This window comes from Hemitrygon akajei, chromosome 6 (assembly GCF_048418815.1).
Source record: "Hemitrygon akajei chromosome 6, sHemAka1.3, whole genome shotgun sequence".
Classification (NCBI taxonomy): Eukaryota; Metazoa; Chordata; class Chondrichthyes; order Myliobatiformes; family Dasyatidae; genus Hemitrygon; species Hemitrygon akajei.
The window spans coordinates 183643131-183664392 of record NC_133129.1 but is presented as its reverse complement, the minus strand read 5'-3'; the positions used below and the strand labels follow the sequence as shown (position 1 = coordinate 183664392).

The following is a 21262-nucleotide window of genomic DNA, read 5'->3' as shown; positions in this document are numbered from 1 at the left end:
ACCTGCCCAGTGCATCACTGACACCAGCCTACCCACCATCAAGGATATATACACAGAACCGTCTATACAAGTGTAATCGTTCAGTGTGTTTTCCAGTGATTGTTTATTTTTTCTGGAAGCTTCTCAGTTTTTCTGGAACAGTTGCCATGCCTCTTTAACCTGACTATCTCACTGGTTAGTTGTTATCACAGGAATGTTGTTATCTTACTAGTCTGACCTAGTTTTTGTATAAGACGACCCCAGCCTTTGTGTTCTTTCCCTCTTTTTCCTTTGTCCATTCTGTGATCTTGTAATGTTCAATGAATAGCTTCATGACTTATTCTTGACTTCGGAAGAATCAGAATCAGATTTAATATCACTAGCGTATGTTGTGATATTTGTTGCTTTGTGGCAGCAGTACATTGCAATACATAAACTAAATTACTGTCATATGTATTTACTGTAATACATACATTTAAAATATATATTACATTATACTAAATAAATAATGCAAAAAGAGGAAAAAAAAGGTTCTCAGGTAGTGTTCATGTTCAGCTGTTCCTGAATCACTGAGTGTGTGTCTTCAGACTCCTGAACCTCCTCTCTGATGGTAGCAAAGAGAAGAGGGTATGTCCTGGGTGATGGGGGTCCTTAATGATAGATGCCAACTTTTTTGAGGCATCATTCCTTGAAGATGTCAGGGTTACTGGGGAGGCTCGTGCCCATGATGGAGCTGACTAAGTTTACAACATTTCTCAGCTCATTTCAATCCTGTGCAGAGCTGACTTCCTTCCCCCCACCCCCCCCCCCGATACTAGACGATGAAGCAGCCAGTTAGAATGCTGTCCATGATCCAAAACTATCACAGATTGCATAATCATCAGGTTCCAACATAAGTTTAATATGTTCTGTGGATATTACTTTCCTTTATCCGACAGTTACTCCCCTCTTACCCCTTCCTTTCTCCTCACCTGCCCACCACCTCCCTCTGGTTCCCCTTCTTCTTCCCTTTCTCCAATTCCTTCTTCAGCCCTATACCTCTTCCACCTATCACCTCTGACCTCCTTACTTCATTTCCCTCACCTGGCTTCACCTATCACCTTACAGTTTGTACACCTGACCCTCTCCCCATCTTCTTAATCTGGCTTCCCCCTTCTTTCCTGATGAAAGGTCTTGGCCTGAAGCGTCAACAGTTAATTCCTTTCCATAGATGCTGTCTGACCTGCTGAATTCCTCCAGCATTATGTGTAGTTGCTGTGATTTCCAGCATCTGCACAATCTCTTGTGTTTACAATGAATGAGCAATTTTGTTTGTTGTTTGTTAATAAGAAGAGGTGGGATGCAGAATATGCTTCACCAATGTTATCTACAGCTAATTAAGTCCTGGGGCTAAATATCTTCAAGATCCAAGGCTGTTTATTGCTATTCATCAGCATACTAGTGTAAAGGAGAACAGAGTGATTATTATGCTAGAGTTTTCCTTCGGGCAGCGGTTCCCAAAATTTTTTTCTGCCATGGACAAATACCATTAACCATGGGTCCATGGACCCCAAGTTAGGAACCTCTGGCTTTGGGAACTTCTTCAAGTTCAAGTTCTGTTTACTGTCATTCAACCGTACACAGGCCTACTGCCAAATGAAGTAACGTTCCTCAAATCGAGGTGCACAACACAGTTTATATAACTCACTCACTTAACCCATAAAGTAACGTTTAAGAGAAATTTTGCTAGGTACATTGATGGGAGGGCTGTGGTCCAGGCGAGTGTGGCAGGAGAATAGTTCAGCCCAAAGGGCTTGTTTCTGTGCTGTAGTGCTCTGTGACTCTGTAACTAACTGTTGATGCAGCATATCTTGTCTCAAACTTGACTCCTGGCTGAATATCCTTTAATAAAGTCGGAGGATGTTGTTGGTCTTCTGTGCATCCGTCTGATTGTGGTGTGTTTCTTTGCAGTATTACAGAGCAGGGACAAGATCACCACCAGCTGCTATCAGTTCAGGATCAAAGATGGCTCCTTCATCACTCTACGCAGTCACTGGTTCAGTTTCCTGAACCCGTGGACCAAGGAAGTCGAATATATTGTTTCCACAAACACTGTTGTCTTGTAAGTTGAGACATTGGAGAAGGGAGGAGAGAATGGGAAAATGAATTTCTCGGTTGTTTACAAACTAACTGCTGGAGGAACTCAGCGGGTCGAGCAGCAGGTGTGGCAGGAAAGCAGATAGACACAATTCCAGTCGCAATGCTGCATCAGGACTGACTTGATGCACGGTTTCGATCCGAAGTGTCAATAGTTCAGTTCAGTTCAGTTCAGTTTCAGTTTATTGTCATTTAGAAACCACAAATGCAATGCAGTTAAAAAATGAGACAACGTTCTCCAGAATGAAATCACAAAAGCACACGACAAAACAAACTACACCAGAAAATCCACATAACGTTTGGTAATCCCCAAATCCAGAGTCCGGAGAGGCTGCTGCGTATTAATATCGCGCTACCATCTTAGTGCGTTTCCCGGAAAGGAGCTCCAAATCCACCAGACAAAACAAGACTGTCCAGACACACCAAGTCAGGAGACCAACTCTACCACCCAAGAAACCAAAAACTGAAGCTACAAGACCTACACAAAACCACATAGTTACATATAGTTATAGTTAACATATAGTTACAACAGTGCAGACAATACCATAATTGATAAAAAAACAGACCATGGGCAAAGTAAAAATAGTCCAAAGATGTTAAAAGACACAATGAAAGCTCCATCGGACCCAGCCTCGCAGACGCAGCACACAGTGAAAGCTCCCCGACCGCAGTGGACTCTGAATCCGTCGAACCTCCAAGCCTGCAACCATCCTCTTCGGCACAGCCTCTCTAAGCACCATCCTCTGCCGAGCGCACTACGATGCCCCCGCCACTGGCCACCGGCAACGCGACCCCGAGGACTGGGGGCCTGTTCTTCCCAGCAGAGACCCGGACCTCACAACAGCAGCAGCAACGAAGAAGACCTTCCTGGAGATTTCCAGATATTCCTCCGTGCTCCCACGTCTGTTTTTCATCAGATTAGGATTGTGCACGGCACCCCCGCTTAACAAATAACAGATATCAGCTCCGGAGTGGCCACTGCAAGCTGCGTCACGCCGGCATCTTGGACTATATGTTCCTTCCCTCGCTCCAGCACATTGTTAATTGCTCAATATTAGGTCATAAGACATAGGAGCAGAATTTGGCCACTTGGCCCATCATGGCTGTTTTATTACCCCTCTTAACTTCATCCTTCTGCCTTCTTCCCATAACCTCTGATGCTCTGACTAATCAAAACCTATCAACCTCCGCATTAAATATACTCAATGACGGCCTCCACAGCCATCTGTAACAATGAATTCACCACCCTCTGGCTAAAGAAATTCCTCCTCATCTCTGTTCTAAAGAGATGCCCTTGTATTTTGAGGCTGTGCCCTCTGGTCCTAGACTTCCTCCCCCCCCCCCCCCCCCCATAGGAAATATCCTCTCCACATCCACTTGGTCTAGGCCTTTCAATATTCAATAGGTTTCAATGAGATTATCACCCCACCCCCATTCTTCTAAACTCCAGCGAGTAGAGGCACAGAGTTATCTAACACTCCTCATACATTATAAATCCCAGGAATTAATCTGTAAATTCCTCTGTGTCCAGCCAGTTTAAAAGAATATCAATCTGGGCCCTGAGTACCAGGAGGAACAGGCTAACTGTGAGATGCTGTTGTCTATTTTCAGTACCAGCTCTCTGGACAGAGGAGACGCAGCCAATCTACCTCTCGCCAACACTCCTCCCAACATGGACAGCGTGCTGCAGACCAGAGAAGGTACAGAGTGGATTTGCATTTAAAGCAGAACGTGGAAGCTTTATATCAACTGCCAGAGAGAAGCGGTAGGGTGAGGGGGGGGGGGGGGGGCTGAAATGTTGACTAAACCCAGAGGTGATGCCTAACCTGTTTAGGAATCGTGTTTTTGTCTTCCATGCTCTCTACCACCCATGTTATTCCTGCTTTGTTTAGAACCATAGAACATTACAGTACAGAAACAAGCCTTTTGGCCCTTCTTGGCTGTGCTGAACCATTTTTCTGCCTAGTCCCACTGACCTGCACCCATCCCATATCCCTCCATACACCCCTCATCCATGTACGTGTCCAAGTTTTTCTTAAATGTTAAAAGTGAGCCCACATTTACTGCTTCATCTGGCAGCTCATTCCACATTCCCACCATGTTCTCTGCGTGAAGAAGCCCCCACTAATGTTCCCTTTAAACTTTTCCTCCTTCACCCTTAACTCATGTCTTCTGGTTTTTTTCTCCCCTAGCCTCAGTGGAAAAAACCTGCTTGCATTCACTCTATCTATACCCATCATAATTTTATATATCTCTATCAAATCTCCCCTCATTCTTCTACGCTCCAGGGAATAAAGTCCTAACCTATTCAACCTTTCTCTTTAACTCAGTTTTTCAAGTCCCGGCAACATCCTTGTAACACTCTTTTAACCTTATCAATATCCTTCCTGTAATTCAGTGACCAAAATTTGCACAATTTAATTTTGTAATTAATAGATTTCTATGACCTTGTACTGTACTGCTGTGCAAAACAATCTCACAGCAAATGTCAGTGATACGTCAGCCATCTTGGGTTCAGAGGAGGTTTATGAGAATGATCTGGGAATGAAAGCGTTACCATATGAGGAGCGTTTGATGGCTGTGGGCCTGCGCTCACTGGAATTCAGAAGAATGAGGGGATATCATTGAATGTTGAAAGGCCTAGATAGAATGGATGTGGTGGGGTGTCTAGGACCAGAGGGCACAGCCTCAGAACAGAGTAATGTCCATTTAGAATAGAGATGAGGAGGAATTTCTTTCGCCAGAGGGAGGTGAACTTGTTGCCACAGGCAGCTGTGGAGGCCAAGTCATTGGGTATATTAAAGGCAGAGGTTGATAGATTCTTGATTGCTCAGGGCATGAAGAGATATGGAGAAAAGACCTAAGTATGGGGTTGAGAAGGAAAATAGATCAGCCATGATGAAATGGCAGAGCAGATTTGATGGGCCAAATGGCCTAATGCTGCTCCTATATCTTATGGTTTTGTACGTGATAAGAAGCATAGATCGAGTGGACAGCCAGGGAGTTTTCCCCAGGGCAGAAAAGGCTAATAAGAGGGGCAAAATCCAAATCAGAATCAGATTTAATATCACTTGCATATGTCATGAAATTTGTTGTTTTGCAGCATAATTTTAAGATGATTGGAGGAAGGTATGGGGGGATGTTAGAGGTAAGATTGTAAGTGGTGGGTGTGTGGAGCGCACTGCTGGGAGTGGTGGTGGAGGCACTTAAGAGACTCCTAGATAGGCACATGGATGATAGGAAAATGGAGGGCTATGTAGGAGGGGATGGTTAGATTAAAAGGTCAGCATAACATCATGGACCAAAAGGCCTGCACTGTGCTGTAATCTTCTGTGCTCTAGGAAGGAGATACCAAGAAAATAGGATGTGATGGTAGTAAAGTGGTCAGTACAACTCTACAGCTTGGGGTGTTCTGGAGTTCCATTCCGGCACCGCCTGGGAGCAGTTTGTATGTTCTCCCCGTGAACTCTGCATGAGTTTCCTCCCACAATCCGAAGACGTACTGGTTATGCTGACTGATCATTGGACATTGTCCCGTGACTAGACTAGGGTTAAATAGCTGGGTTGTTGGGTAGCGTGGCGCGGCGGTTTGGAAGGGTCTGTACCTCGCTACATCTCTAAACAAAATAAAATAAATAAATAACCTGGTGGCTCTGTTGAAGTTCCTCTCCCTCTTTCTCCAGCCAGTTCAAAGCGCACTGTCACCGCTGTTCCCGGCATTCCTGGGGGGACCCGTGCTGGAGCAGGGAAAATCGGTCGGATGATAGCTGAAGAAGTCTTGGAGCTACAAAGGTAACTTCAGTTTAACCGAGATGCTGTCAAGAAGGAGACCTGTGTGGGAGGGTTTTTAAAGTGGAAAAGCCATTGCAGTGGGGGAGTGCAACTGTTTTAACCTTGTAAGTGCAGGCCCAGTTGTACGAGTATTCATCACACACTGGGGTCTTCCTTGGTTACATTGGATACCCACGTCTTCAATGCCCTGTCGTGCCCTTTGCTCTCCATGGAGCATTGCAGAAACCATCTTCCTGCCCGCTGGATCTCTCTATTGATGTCACCCGCCCAGTCTGCCGGAGCTGACGTCGCATGCTGCTACAGGCAAGGCCCTATCTCACCGGGGTCTGAGGCAGCCGGCTGCCTTCACCTGCTTTAGCCCACCTGTCGAAGTGGTGTACCCGGGTGAGGCCACTGTCACATGCAAACTGCTGCTTGGAGCCCCATGTGAAAGCTGAGTGAGTTACCCTGGAATGGACATGGTAAGCCCTTTCACCAGAGGTGCTACCCGTCCCTAGATACCCCAAAAGAAGACACAGCATTAACCAGTTCACAGTGCTCACACTGCTCAGTGAAGGTTTGCTAGTCATTTGGAATTGGCATGCCCATAGAGGGCAGAGGGTAGTGATGAAGGGGTGTTATTCTGGCAGGGATCAGTACTGGGGGATCTGCTGCTTGTGTTGTTTATATACGACTGGGATGAAAATGTATGTTGAGGGGTTAATAACAAACCTGAACATGAGGCCAGGGGTTAATAATAAATCTGAAAATGATGGCTCTGGGCCTCTACTTACTGGAGAGTAGAAGAATGGTGGCGAAGAATCTCATTGAAACCTATTGAATATTGATAGAGTGGATGTGAAGAGGATAATTCATAGAGTGAGGGAGTCTACAACCAGAGCAGCATCAGAATAGAGGGAAGCCCATTTAGAACAGAGATATTTTCTTTAGCCAGAGGGTGGTGAATCTGTGGAATTCATTGTCACAGACAGCTATGGAGGGTCATTGGGTATATTTAAAGCAAAGTTGATAGGGTCTTCATTAGTCAGGATATCAAAGGTTACAGGGAGAAGGTAAGAAAATGGGTTTGAGAGGGATATTAAATCAGCCATAGAACATAGATCATTGAAATCTACAGCACATTAGAGGCCCTTCAGCCCACAATGTTGTGACCTACTCTAGAAACTGCCTAGAATACCTACTGCATAGCCCTTGATTTTTCTAAGCTCCATGTACCTATCTATGAGTCCTTTAAAATACCTTATTGTATCTGCCTCTACCATCATCGCTGGCAGTGCATTCCACATACCCACCACTCTCTGTGTGAAAAACCTACCCTCTGTACCTACTTCCAAGCACATTAAACTATGCCCTTCATGTCAGCCATTTCAGCCCTGGGCAAAAGCCTCTGACTATCCACATGATCAATGCCTCTCATCATCTTATACACCTCTACCAGGTCACCTCTCATCTTCCGTCACTCCAAGGAGACAAGGCCAAGTTCATTTAACCGGTTCTCATAAGGCACACTCTCCAATCCAGGCAACGTCCTTGTAAATTTGAATTTGTGATAGAATGCCAGAGCAGTTTTGATGGGCTGAATGGCCTAATTCTACTCGTGGACCTTATGGTCTTAATGGGGGGGGGTGGTGCAGGGGGACAGGGTAGCGTAGCGGTTAGTGCGTGGCTTTACAGCGCCAATTCCCACCACTGTCTGTGAGGAGTTTGTACGTTCTCCCTGGGACCACAGGGATTTCCTCCCACATTCCAGAGACGTACAGGGTAGCAGGTTAACTGGTCACATGGATGTAATTGTGAAACATCGATTTATCTCTAAATAAATAAAATAGAACAGTACAGGCCCTTCGGCCCACAGTGTTGTGTTGACCTTCTAGCCTACTCTGAGATCAAGGAGAGGTTAGACTAGGAGTTCCCAACCTGGGGTCCACAGACCCTTGGTTAATGATAAGGCTCCATGGCATAAAAAGAGTTGGGAACCTCTGGGTTAGACAAACCATGATCCTATTGAATGGCAGAACAGGCTTGATGGGCCAAATGGCCAACTCCTGCTCCTAGTTCTGATGTCATCTGTTTTTGAAAAGAGTGATGGTGTTTACCAGATTTTGATGCAGCCAGCTCCATCATGGCACTGGCCTCACCAGCAGCCAGGGCATCTTCAAAAGGCAATGCCTCAGAAAGGTGAAAGACCCCGTCATCTGGAACATGCCCTCTTATTGCTGCCATCAGGGAGGAGGTACAGGAGTCTGAAGACTCACACTCAATGTTTCAGGTACAGCTTCTCCCCCCACCCCCCCACCCCTTCGCCATCAGATTTCTGAATGGACAGTGAACTCATAAACAATATCTCACTTTACCTTTACGCTTTCTTTTTGAACATATTTAAATATATGTATATGATCACGAGGTTTAGATTTTTTTTAAAGATACAGTAGGGTAACAGACACTTCCCAGTGAGGCCACGTTGCCCAGTTACACCTGTATTAACCTACTAACCCGTACATCTTTGGAATGTGGAAGAAAGCTGGAGAAACTGGAGGAAACCCATACGGTGATGGGGTGAATGTACAGACAGCAGAGGGAATTGAACTTGGGTCTCTGGCGTTGTAATAACTGTGCTGCCCCATGCAGGGTGAATGGGCAGCTGTGATGCATCACATGTCCACCTCCTCTACATCTGATGTTATGATTTGATTGCTAGAGTATTTTGCCATTTACCAAATTCCTTCCCATTACTTTTGACAGAATTAGAGGATCATCCCCTTCGAGCTGTAGTTCCAGTCCTCTTAACGTGACCAGCACACCACCCCCTGACACGGTGTCTCCAGTTGGCAAGAAGGTAAGTTATCGGGCTTCATGCTGGGTCCACCGTCACTCCCGGTCACCAAATCAGTGGGTAGACCTGTTCTCGAGCAACACACAATGCACTGAAGAAACTCGGCAGGTTACGCAGCATCTGTGGAGGCAAATAGACAATTGACATTTTGTGCTGAGATCCTTCACCTGCACCAAGAGATGGAGGGGAGACAGACAGTATAAAGAGGTGAGGGGAACGGGTGGATTGAGAGATGACAAATGATAGGTGGATCCAGGTGAGGGGGATGATAGGCAGATGGAGGGGAGAGTGGGAATAGTGACAGAGGCTGGGAGGTGATGGGTGGATCCAGGTGAGGAGGATGATAGGCAGATGGAGGGGAGAGTGGGAATAGTGACAGAGGCTGGGAGGTGATGGGTGGAAAAAGGTGAGGGGATGATAGGCAGGTGGAGGAGGGGAGAGTGGGAATAGTGACAGAGGATGGGAGGTGATGGGTGGATCCAGGTGAGGAGGATGATAGGCAGATGGAGGGGAGAGTGGGAATAGTGACAGAGGCTGGGAGGTGATGGGTGGAAAAAGGTGAGGGGATGATAGGCAGGTGGAGGAGGGGAGAGTGGGAATAGTGACAGAGGATGGGAGGTGATGGGTGGATCCAGGTGAGGAGGATGATAGGCAGATGGAGGGGAGAGTGGGAATAGTGACAGAGGCTGGGAGGTGATGGGTGGAGAAAGGTGAGGAGGATGATAGGCAGATGGAGGGGAGAGTGGGAATAGTGACAGAGGCTGGGAGGTGATGGGTGGAGAAAGGTGAGGGGATGATAGGCAGGTGGAGGAGGGGAGAGTGGGAATAGTGACAGAGGGGGGACTTGATAGAGGTATTTAAAATTATGAGGGGGATAGATAGAGTTGACGTGGATAGGCTTTTTCCATTGAGAGTAGGGGAGATTCAAAGAAGAGGACATGAGTTGAGAGTTAGGGCGCAAAAGTTTAAGGGTAACACGAGTTTAAGGGTAACTTTACTCAGAGAGTGGTAGCTGTGTGAATTGAGCTTCCAGTAGAAGTGGTAGAGGCAGGTTTAGTATTGTCATTTAAAGCAAAATTGGATAGGTATATGGACAGGAAAGGAATGGAAGGCTATGGGCTGAGTGTGGGTCAGTGGGTCTAGGTGAGTGTAAGTGTTCGGCACGGACTAGAAGGGCCGAGATGGCCTGTTTCCGTGCTGTAATTGTTATATGGTTACAGGATGGGAGGTGATGGGTGGATGCAGGTGAGGGGGATGATAGGCAGATGGAGGATGGGAGAGTGGGAATAGTGACAGAGGCTGGGAGGTGATGGGTGGATCCAGGTGACAAGGGGCCGCAGATGATGGGATATGATAGGAGAGGAGGGTAGAGTGTGGAAACAGGAAGTAATTGCTAATTGGGTAATTGTTGTCACATGCACTGAGATCGAGTGAAAAGCCTTACTTTGCCTCCATCCACACTGGTCATTCTGTACATAAGTACACTGAGGTAGTACAAAGGAGAATACCAGTGCAGAATAAAGTGTTATTTACAGAAAAGGTGCAGTGTAGGTAGATAACAATGGGGTAGGAGCTGGCCTTGAGTTGGTGCTTACACGCTTTAGTATCTTCTGCCCATTGGGAGATGGGGGAAGAGGGAATGTCTGAGGTAGGTGGGGTCTTTGCTTCTGCTGGCTGCTTTACTGAGGCAGTGAGACGTGTAGACAAATCCATGGAGGAGAGGGTGGTTTCCATGAAGTGCTGAACTGTGTCTACAACCCTCTGTGGTTTCTTGTGGTCACAGACAGAGCGGTTGCTGTACCAAGCTGTGATGCATCTGGTAGAAGTGCAGACAGAGTCAGTGGACTTTGCCAGGACCACCAGACTCAACAACAGTTACTTTCACCAAGCAGTAAAGCTGATCAATGCCTCCACCCACTAACTCCACCACTACTTTACAATTTCCTGTCAGTCATCTTATGTACAACCTAGAGTCACTTTATGGACATACAGTCAGTATCTATGTAAGCTATCTTATGTGTTTATATTTATTGTTTTATTACTATTGTGTTTTTTTTGTGCTGCATCAAACCCAGACTAACAGTTATGTCATTCTCCTTTCCACTTGTGTACTGGAAATGACATGAAACAATTTTAAATCTTCAATCTAGAGGGGAGGCTGGATCTGAGCTGTGTCCATGACTCCAGTTTATTGTGGTCGTGGGCGTTTCCAGTGCACCTGCTGTCGAGTCTAGTGATGGGGCAGAGACACTGGAGTGTACCTGTTGAGAGCAGCTGAGTGCTGACAGATTCCTTGGTACAGCGCCCAGGGTAACAACAGCCTCTACTGCTGTTCTCAGCTCTTCCATCAGTTAGAGCTGTTGTACACAACAACGGACAGGCCCCTTGTCAAAAGTTATTGTTACCTGCACAAGTCCATGTGGGCACAGGTGCGATGAAAAACTTACCAGCAGCAGCATCACAGGCACAGAGCGTCAGAGAAGGTGCATTCACAAAGAAAAACATAAATTTTACACAAACACAAGAGATTCTGCAGACTATTGTTATGCCAACTAGTTGGCAAGTTTTGTTTTGCAGTAAGTACTGCTGACACTTTTTGAAGCTCTGAGCATGGCAGACTTTCTGAACTTCCACACTTGATCGTGTGGATAGTCAGAGGCTTTTTCCCAGAGCTGAAATGGCTAGCACGCGAGGGCACAGTTTTAAGGTTTTTGGAAATAGGTACAGAGGAGATGTTGGGGTAAGTTTTTTTACACAGAGTGGTGAGTGCGTGGAGTGGGCTGGTGGAGGCAGAAACGATAGGGTCTTTTAAGAGACCCCTGGATGGATTAGAAAAATAGAGGGCTTTGGGTAAGCCGAGGTAGTTGTAAGGTAAGGACATGTTTGGCACAGCTTTGTTGGCTGAACGGCCTGTATTGTGCTGTAGATTTTTTTATGTTTGTATGTTTCTATACTGGAAATCCAGAGCAACTCACAAAATGCTGGAGGAATTCAGCAGGTCAGGCAACATCTATGGAAATAAATAAATAGTTGATATTTCAGACCAAGACCCCAACTTCAGGCCTGGAAAGGAAGGAGAAAGAAACAAAAATAAGGTGGGCCGAGGGGAAGGAGGACAAACTAGAAGGTAATGAGTGAAGCCAAGAAGGTGAGCTTCTTCCTCCTTCCTTTCCAGTCCTGATGAAGGGTCTCGACCCAAAATGTTGACCATTTCCCCCCCCCCCCCCCCCATAGATGCTACCTGACCTGCTGATCCTCTCCAGCAATTAGTGTGTGTTGCTCTAAATTATATACAAATTTTACAAGAAACACATTTATCCAACGTGTCTGATGGTTTTTGTTCTACCTTTAGATTGTGAATGGGGGAGCACCAGACGTTGCCAGTACCGGCATTCTGCCTGGGCAGATGACGGAAAGCACAGGATATCCGTACACAGACAGCTCCTCACTGCTCAGTAAGTGCTGTTGCCAGGAAATAGTTTGCACTTTTGCAAGATGTCTGTGTATTTGCCATAGCAGTGGAAGATGGGATGAAACCATCAGAGGAGCAGCATGAGATGGCCTTGTGGCTTCTCTGTTTCTTGGTCAGTGAGCACTACTATCGGATACAATAGGGTCTTTTAAGAGACTCCTGGATAGGTATGTGGAGCTTAGGAAAATAGAGGGCTATGGGTAACCCCAGTAATTTCTAAAGTAAGTACATGTTCAGCACAGCATTGTGGGCTGAAGGTCCTGCATTGTTCTGTAAGGTTTCTATGTTTTAACCGGGAATATTCGGCTTTCCTTTCTGTTTTTCCTGACACGACACAGCATGTTGGGGACAAGTTGCATGAAGCTACTTAAGGAAAGTTCAATTTCCTATTTTATTTAGTAAAACAGCACATAATGGACCCTTCCAGCCTTTCGAGTTACACTGACCAGCAACACGCAACAACTCAGATTTAACCATAATCTAATCACAGGACAATTTACAATGACTCGTTAACCTACTAACTGATACGTCCTTGGACTGTGGAAGGAAATCAGAGGACCCAGAGAAAACACATGCATTCCACAGGGAGGATGAATAGAGGACGCCAGGTTTGAATTCTGAACTCTGACACCCCGATCTGTAACAGCGTCACGCTGTGCTACCGTGGCGTCCAGACCAAGGTGCACAACACGGTACATATAACCCACACACAACACATAAAGTAATATCACCACAACTACATTAACAAATAATACGGTGTGTTTATGACACAAGTTAAAAAGTAAACAGTATAACACTAATGGAGCTTCATATGTGATGAAACCTGGGTGGGGGAGGGAGTTCTGTAGTCTTACAGCTTGGGGGAAGAAGTTGCTTCTCAACCGAACAGATCTTTTCCTAAAGCTACACTACATCCTGCCTGATGGTAGGGCGGTCAGAGATTGTTGGACAGATGGGAGGGATCATTGACAATGGTCTGCGTATGCAACACTCCTGATAAGTTTTTTTTTTATTAAGCAAAATATACTTTATTCCAAAATAAAATTATATACAATAACCATTCAAAGACTTTCAATTCTTTACAGTTGGTACCATTACTGTCTTTACATTTTCAAAGTTCTAATGTTTTGCCACCCATGTGGCACTTTATTCTTTCATATTTACATTCAGGGGGTATACCCCCAACCCCTCACACCTCAACTCCCATGGGAGAAGGACCCTAGACTGTGGTCCTTCCCCACCGGGCCCTTGAGGTGGCTGCACCGAGTTTGAGTGCGTCCCTCAGCACGTACTCCTGCAGCCGACACTCGTGATAGGTACCTCAAGGAGAAAGGAAATAGAAGCATGTATATAAGATATTGGAGCAGAACTAGGCCATTTGGCCCATCCAGTCTGCTCTGCATTTCCATCATGGTAGATTTATTATTCCTCATAGATTCACCACCCTCTGGCTAAAGGAACTCCTTCACTCTAAACTGGAAGGTAACTCCTGTGGTGTTTGATATTTTTGCCCTGAGGAAAAGATTCCGACTATCTACTCTAATTGTGCCTCTCATAACTTTAAAACCTCTGTCAGCTCTCCCCTCAGCCTCTGAACAACCCAGGGATATCCACCCTTTTCTTCTAGCTCGTATCTTCTAATTCAGGCAACATCCTGGTAAAGACAAATATTACTTTCATCAGTCATCCATACATCGAAACATACACGTTGTTTTGCATCAATAACCATAGTTCGAGGATCCACTGGGGGCCAAGTGTCTCCATACTTTTGGTGCCAACACAGCATGCCCACAATTCACAAAGCCTAAGCCGTATATCTTTGGAATTAGTAGGTTAATCGGTGACATGGGCGTAATTGGGCAGTGCGGGCTTGTGGGGCCGGAGGAACCTTTTTTTCATGTAGTATAAAAAGAATCTTCATTATTTCCCAGCTCTCGTTCTAGTACTGAATCAATATCTTTAATCTGGTCTTTAAAAATCCCATTTAAAATATAAAATCAAATATTTATTTTTAAGTCAGATATTGACAACCAGAGGGTACTTTAACAATGGTGAGCTCAGTGATCTGCTGTTCTAATGAGCAGGATTTGCCAGTGCTAGGGACGATTCATAGGTTAGAGCACTCAGTGATTCCAGCTTTTTAAAGTGCCTCACGTTGCTAATAATCGAGCTTTTACTGGCTTTAAATTTGAGGGACTCGTTGGTGACCCAGCAATCTGTCTGTGTATTCCGGGTTTCCTTGCTTCTAATGGCAAAAGGTCTCTTGTGTTTGCTGATGAGGCCTTTGCTGGTAAGAACATAAGACACAGGAGCACAATTAGGCCATTTGAGTCTGCTCCACCATTCAGTCATGGCTGATTTATTGTCCTCGTCAACCCCATTTTCCTGCTTTCTCCCTGTAACCTTTGACTCCCTTAATAATCAGGAACCTATCAACCTCCACTATAAGTATACTCAATGTCTTGACCTCCACAGCTGTTGGTAGCAAAGAATTCCAAAGATTCACCACCCTCTGGCTAAAGAAATACCTCCTCAACTCTGTTTTACGTGGACATCCCTCTATTCTGAGGCTGTACCCTCTGGTCCCTAGGCTCCCTCACTATGGGAAACATCCTCTCCACATACACTCTATCTCGCTCTTTCAATATTCGATAGGTTTCAATGAGATCCCCACCTCCCCCATTATTCTAAACTCCAGTACGGGCCCAGAACCATCAAACACTCCTCATACGTTAACCCTTTCATTCCTGGGATCATTCTTGTGAACCTCCTCTGGACTCTTAATGCCAGCACATTCTTTCTTAGATATGGGCCCGAAATTGCTCACAATTCAAAACTGTGTCACACTCAACAGTGTCAAAATATTGCAGGAGGGGGATTTACATGATTGTCAGGAAATTTGTCAATGTGCAGATACTGTGGTTATTCTGAGGGCAAACCTAATATGCATTAAAAGGGGAAACTCTACTGAGTGGAAACCTAAGAGATTCTGCAGATGCTGGAAATCTTGAGCAATACACGCAAAATGCTGGAGGAACTCAGCAGGTCAGGCAGCGTCTACGGAGGAAATTAAACGGTCAGTGTTTCATCATGAGCCTTTATCATTACAATTCCCCTCCACAGATGCTGCCTGATCTGCTGAGTTTATCCAGAATTTTTCTTTGTGCGTTGCTCAGGATTTTCAGCACTTACAGAATCTCGTGTTTATCATTTAAGGAGTATTTGCATAGATACATGGAACTGTGGGGCTTAGGTTATGGGAAATGGGGAGCAGCTAGCTGGGCAGAGTGGTCAGCATGGACTAGTGGGGCCAAAAGATCTCTGTGGTGTGTCTCTAAATCTGTAGATAGGGTAACTGTAAGCAGGCTTTTTCCACTGAGGTTGGGTGAGACCAGAACTAGAGGCCATGGGTTCAGGGTGAAAGGTGAAATGTTTAAGGGGAATGGAAGGGAGAACTTCTTCACTCAGAGGGTAGTGAGTGTGGAATAAGCTGCAGAGAAAGTGGAGGAAAGTGAAAGTTTGATTTCAATATTGAAGAAAAATTTGTATGGTTACATGGATGGGAGGGGAATGGTCCAGGTGCAGGTCAAAGGGGTTAGGCAGATTAATAATTGGGATGGACGGACCAAAGGGCCCTTTGCTGTGTTGTAGTGTTCTGTGACTGTGAAATCTACTTGCTGTGTTGAAAGATTCCAGCGTTTTTTGGACCTAGCTTCCCAGCACTGTGACATTTGCTTATGTAAGATCTTCTGGCTTGCAGTGTGCCTGTTAATTAATTGATGCCCTCGCATCTCCCCTACGTTTCCTCAGGTGGCAGTTGTCAGCTGGGTGTGGATGTGATCGAGGAGCGGTCAGCGAGCAGTCCCAGCAACGATGAGGCAGCCATGGCAGTAATTATGAGTCTTCTGGAGGCTGACGCTGGGCTAGGAGGCCCGGTTGATTTCAGCGACTTACCTTGGCCCCTCTGATGGGTTCAGTGCCGCCGGCCTTGATGTGGACTGACTTACCCGAAGCTGAATGCCGGTGGAGCTGCTCCTCGCTGCTGAATGTGTTTGTTTGTTGACATGTTGCACAGAGCTGATGAATTGTGGGAGCTGGAACCCACGACACGCGCGCCCTGCACTGCCCTTAGAGAAACCAATATTGAAGCTGCTTGGTGAAGAGGTGCTGATACGTACTGAGGATATTCTGAGCTTTGCACAACTTTATTTTTGTGGCTTCTTTCTGGAATTTAACTCAGCAAAGGTTTTTTATTTAAACATCACAGGTAGTTATTTCAGTTGCAAAACTGATCATCAGTCTGGCTTTAATTTTTCTTCATGTAAGATTTAATTCCAGACATAACTTCTGGTAAATATCTCTTACCCCCAATCCCCATCTGTCCTCTTACCTCTCTCCTCACCTGCCTATCACCTCCTCCTGGGTCCCCTCCGCCTTCCCTTTCTCCCATGGTCCATTCTCCTCTCCTATCAGGTTCCTTCTTCTCCAGCCCTTTTACCTTTTCCACCTATCACCTCCCGGCTGTTACTTCATCCCCTACCTCCACCTGCTTATTCTGGTAGCTTCACCCTTGCTTTTCAGTCCTGTTAAAAGGGTCTCAGCCCGTAATGCCGAATGTTTATCCCCCTCTATGGAAGCTGCCTGACCTGCTGAGTTCCTCCAGTATTTTGTGTGTGTTGTACAGATGTTTATTGTATTTGCCGTGAACCATTGCTTAAGGCTGCAGAGTTTAGTCAGTTTGTACAGTATTTTTTAAGAGGAATCATGTAAAAAAGAAACACATCTTTTAAGCTTAAAATATTTGTATATATGGTATAAACAGAATTTGTACTGACATTATTCTCTTCAACCACTTGTCCCAGCCAAGTGACCTGTTTGTTTTAACGGTGACTTGCTGATTATTTTGTCTGTCTTCCTCTTCTTTTTAGCCCATCACCCCTACTGAGGCATAGGCACTCACAGCAGCTCACCAGAGTCCTCTGTCCTGGGCCAGACTTTCAAGTTATCACCAAGTGTATCCTTTCTCTCCCAGGGATGAGGTCTTTGGAGCTTCTGTTGGCATTTCTGTAGCTCTGGGTTTTTATGAGATAGGGTTGCTAGCCCCATGGCCAACCTTTCAATGCGGGATTGGGACTGCCATGACGGAGTTTGTGCCCAACCCTCCTCCTTTCACAGTCAGGCTTGGGACTGTCCATGGGGAGTTCATAAGACCATAAGAGATAGGAAAGTAGTAGGCCATTCAAGTCTGGTCCACCATTCAATCATGCGCTGATCCAATTCTTCCAGTCATCCCCACTCCCCTACCTTCTCCCCATACCCTTCGATGCCCTGGCTATTCAAGGACCTACACGAGGAAATCTGCAGATGCTGGAAATTCAAACCACACACACACAAAATGCTGGTGGAACACAGCAGGCCAGTGCTTCTCCCTATAGATGCTGCCTGGCCTGCTGTGTTCCACCAGCATTTTGTGTGTGTTATTCAAGAACCTATCTATCTCTGCCTTAAATGCACCCAATCACTTCATACCCAACCCTCCTCCTTTCACATCTGTGCTTGGGCCTGTCCATGGAGGAATTGATTTTTGTCTGTGTATATATAAAACATTTTAATTTATTCCCCAACTTTCCCCCTTTGCTTGAACAGTGTGTCCAGTGTCACCAGTTTTATTATACCTGGAAACTACCACCTCTTGCAAGTTGTGGTTCTGTTCAATGTCTCACTGTTTGTTAATGTATATTTTATTTTTAAAAAGAGCTGGATATATATTAAAGCAAAGAAACCAATAAACAGCAAGATTGTTTTTAAGGTCAGAAGGGGAACTGAACAGCCAGTTTGATACAAACAATGCAAAGACACAGAGAGCGGGCTGCCACAGTAGTGTAGTGGTTAGCATGACACTGTTACAGCTTGGGGTGTTGGGAGTTTTGAATTCAGTTCTGGCACCCTCTGTAAGCAAGATTGTACATCCCTTTGCACAAGCACATGGGTTTCCTCTGGGTGCTCCAGTTTCCTCTCATTGTCCGAAGGCATATTGATCGGTAGGTTAATTGGTCATTGTAAACTGTCCTGTGATTAGGCTAGGGTTAAATCAGTGGATTGCTGGGTGGTACAGCTCAAAGGGCCTATTCCAGGCTGCATCTCTAAATAAAATCCAACAGTTACATTGTTATTTCCTCAATGTTCTCATTCCTTCTCCAAAGCGGCCGTAACTCAATAGGTAGCAACAATCAATTCTTTAATTTCACAGCAGGATAACAGATCTAAACCCACTTTATGTCTCCTGCTGTACATTCATTCACGTTATGACCCTTCAAAGTTCTTACTAATACCTTTTAAACAGGCAGCACAACTCTTTCAAGACTGAATTGTTGACCCTGGATGAAAATTTTTCCTTAGCCGTTTGACCGTTAAAGTTCAGATAAGTTCAAGTTTAATTGTCATTCAATCATACACATGAATACAGCCAAACAAAGCAGTGTTCCTCTGGGGCCAAGGTGCAAAACACAGAACCAGCAGTCACACACAGCACATAGAGTAACAGCAGCAAAAAAACATAGTGAAAAACATTTTTTTAAATATAGCCCAAGTCCTTCGATGACATGGGCTGTAGATTGATGGTGCATGGATGTTCCTGAAGCCACGTTTCTGCAAGAAAAAGCTGCAGCAGACCCTCGTATCACTCAGTGCAGATGAACGCAGTCCAGCTGGTCTTCCACTGGCTAAACACCAGAGGGCAGCACCAACCCAGACCTTTGAGCCGCACAGCCCAGCAACCCCCGATTTAACCCCAGCCTTAACTGAACAATTTACAATGACCAATTAATCTACTAACTGGTACATCTTTGAAATATGGGAGGAAACCCACGCGCTCATGGAAAGAACGTACAGACTTGCTTACAGAGGACACCGGAATTGCACTCCGAACTCCTACGCCCTGAGCTGTAACAGCGTTGTGCTAACCACTACACTACTGTGCCACCCTTTTCCTTCAAAAAAATTCCTTTTGAGGTTCAAGCCTCACTAGTGAGAACAGCAGGTTTTAAGGGAGCGGGTGCCAGAGATGCAATATTTTGGATGGCTCACTGTCAGTACCCTCCTGCACACATTTTTTTTACATTGTTGATAAATACACCCCTGTGTTCTGAACCCATATTTATCCTCCAGTGGCACTGGGATTGAGATCTTGTCACATGGAGAAATATAGAAGAGTCAGTTTGACACTTACGAATTAGGTTGTAAGAAAACTTCACCGAACAAGAGAAATGCTTGAGATGTTTATTTATATAATCATTCCTCAGCTGTTAGAAATGCAAAGAACACTCCTGCAACATGTACATATATTTCAGGAAATTAAACTTAATAATAGTTTCATGGAGCAGCACTCCTCTGAACACAGCAATACCTAGAAATATCTGCTCTATAACCCACCATCCCCAAGCATCCCCACCAACTATGCCCGAAGAACAAATGCTTCAAACCACCAGGGCAAATTTAGTGCACAGAGTCTAGAGATCACTTTGCCCCATGCTGTATCTGCAGAAATTTAATGCATTTCACAGAACACGTGGTTTTTCAAACACAAAATATTACAGATCAAAGCCATTCCCCCGGTACATAGCACCCAGATTGCAATAGCCTTTTCTAAATAACATTGTGCATTTAAAAATAAGAATGTGGAAGAAACAAATACATCACGCTCTCACTCCTCTTCCTGGCAACAAAAGCAATCGGCTTTCGGCCTTGGTGTTTGGAAAATACAAGCTGTAACTTGGTTACGCCGAAAGTTCATATTAGTGTAAGACGTTGACGCACGTTTTCTCTCGCACGGGTAAATGCATGACGAGGATGTCATTCAGCAACGGCATGCTCTGGGGTTTCTGGCAGCAACCCACCTCCTCCTCCTCCTCCTCCTCCTCCTCACGAGGCATCAGACAGCCGGGGGCGGGGGCTCCAGCTCACCTTCGTTGTTGCTGTTGACCGGCAGGTTGGGCAGCACGTCCAGCTCGTCCACCTGCGGTGTGGGGTGCAGGACCACCAGCTGGTCCTGGGGGATGTCTGCCGCCGCCGCCGCCAGGTTGGTGATAGACTTGCTCTTCACACACTGGAAGTCAACGTGGCGGCTTTTACCCTCCTCCTTCTCCCAGGACATCCTGATGAAGGGGCGCTGCACGTAGTTGTAGATGACCTCGGGCCGGCCCCCAGGTCTTTTCTTCACCTTCTCCTTGTACGTGGGGTAACCTGAGCACAGAGCATAAACCATGACAACAAAGCCCACAACATGACAAGTGGTCCTCAGCAATACAGGCAGAGTAAAATACCTCTGTATTTGAAAATTACCCGCTATCAATGACATATTTACAGAAAGGTGCCAGGAAAGAGTCCGTAACACCATGAAAGCTTCCACCCACCCTGCACATGGACTCCATTGAGGAGGCAGCTACATAGCTTCCACGCCAAGACTACTAAGCTCAAAAACCGTTACGTTCCCCAAGGTGATCAATACCTCCACACACCCAACCACCACTACTTACCAGTCCCAATTAGTTATCTTATGTACAGACACTCCTGTGCCTAGCGTCACTTTACAGACATACAATCAATCTCTATATACAAGCTTTCTTGAGTATTTATACTATTTGTGTTTTCTTTTATTGTATCTTATTGTGGGTTTTTTTGTGCTGCATCGGATCCTGAGTAACAATTATTTCCTCTCCTTTACACTTGTGAATTGGAAATGACGTTAAACGATCTCGAACATGCTGAGAGAGAGAGATGATTTACGATCCGTTCAAATACAAGAAAGTTGATGAAACTTGAGGGACTAAGTTACAGGACATTACTCCTCTGAGAAATCATGTTGGGCATAGATAGGGTGAATGCACTCAGTCTTTCTCTCAGGTTAGAAAATCAAGAAAAAGAGGGCCTAGGCTTGAGGGTAGAAATATAACAGGAACTTGAGGGGCATCATTTGTTTTACACATCTGTTTGGAATGAACGGCCAGAGGAAGAATCTGAGGAAGGTACAATAAGAATTTTTAAAGGACACT

General features: G+C 45.4%; 2 protein-coding genes across 7 annotated transcripts in view; one reads left to right on the top strand and one right to left on the bottom strand.

Annotated features, from left to right (window-relative positions):
• The window catches only part of LOC140729747 (basic helix-loop-helix ARNT-like protein 1), a 65522-nt gene extending 47533 nt beyond the window's left edge, over positions 1–17989 (top strand). For all 3 annotated transcript variants that reach the window (XM_073049911.1, XM_073049912.1, XM_073049910.1), the window contains 6 exons: positions 1930–2080; positions 3727–3815; positions 5799–5907; positions 8650–8743; positions 12093–12195; positions 16023–17989. In XM_073049911.1, the coding sequence (XP_072906012.1) occupies positions 1930–2080; positions 3727–3815; positions 5799–5907; positions 8650–8743; positions 12093–12195; positions 16023–16180 (704 nt within the window). In that variant the 3' untranslated portion in view covers positions 16181–17989. The remainder of the gene's footprint in view (positions 1–1929; positions 2081–3726; positions 3816–5798; positions 5908–8649; positions 8744–12092; positions 12196–16022) is intronic.
• Positions 17990–19476: 1487 nt separating this feature from the next.
• btbd10b (BTB (POZ) domain containing 10b) overlaps positions 19477–21262 on the bottom strand; it is a 113463-nt gene continuing 111677 nt past the window's right edge. For all 4 annotated transcript variants that reach the window (XM_073049906.1, XM_073049908.1, XM_073049907.1 and 1 more), the window contains one exon: positions 19477–20453. In XM_073049906.1, the coding sequence (XP_072906007.1) occupies positions 20143–20453 (311 nt within the window). In that variant the 3' untranslated portion in view covers positions 19477–20142. The remainder of the gene's footprint in view (positions 20454–21262) is intronic.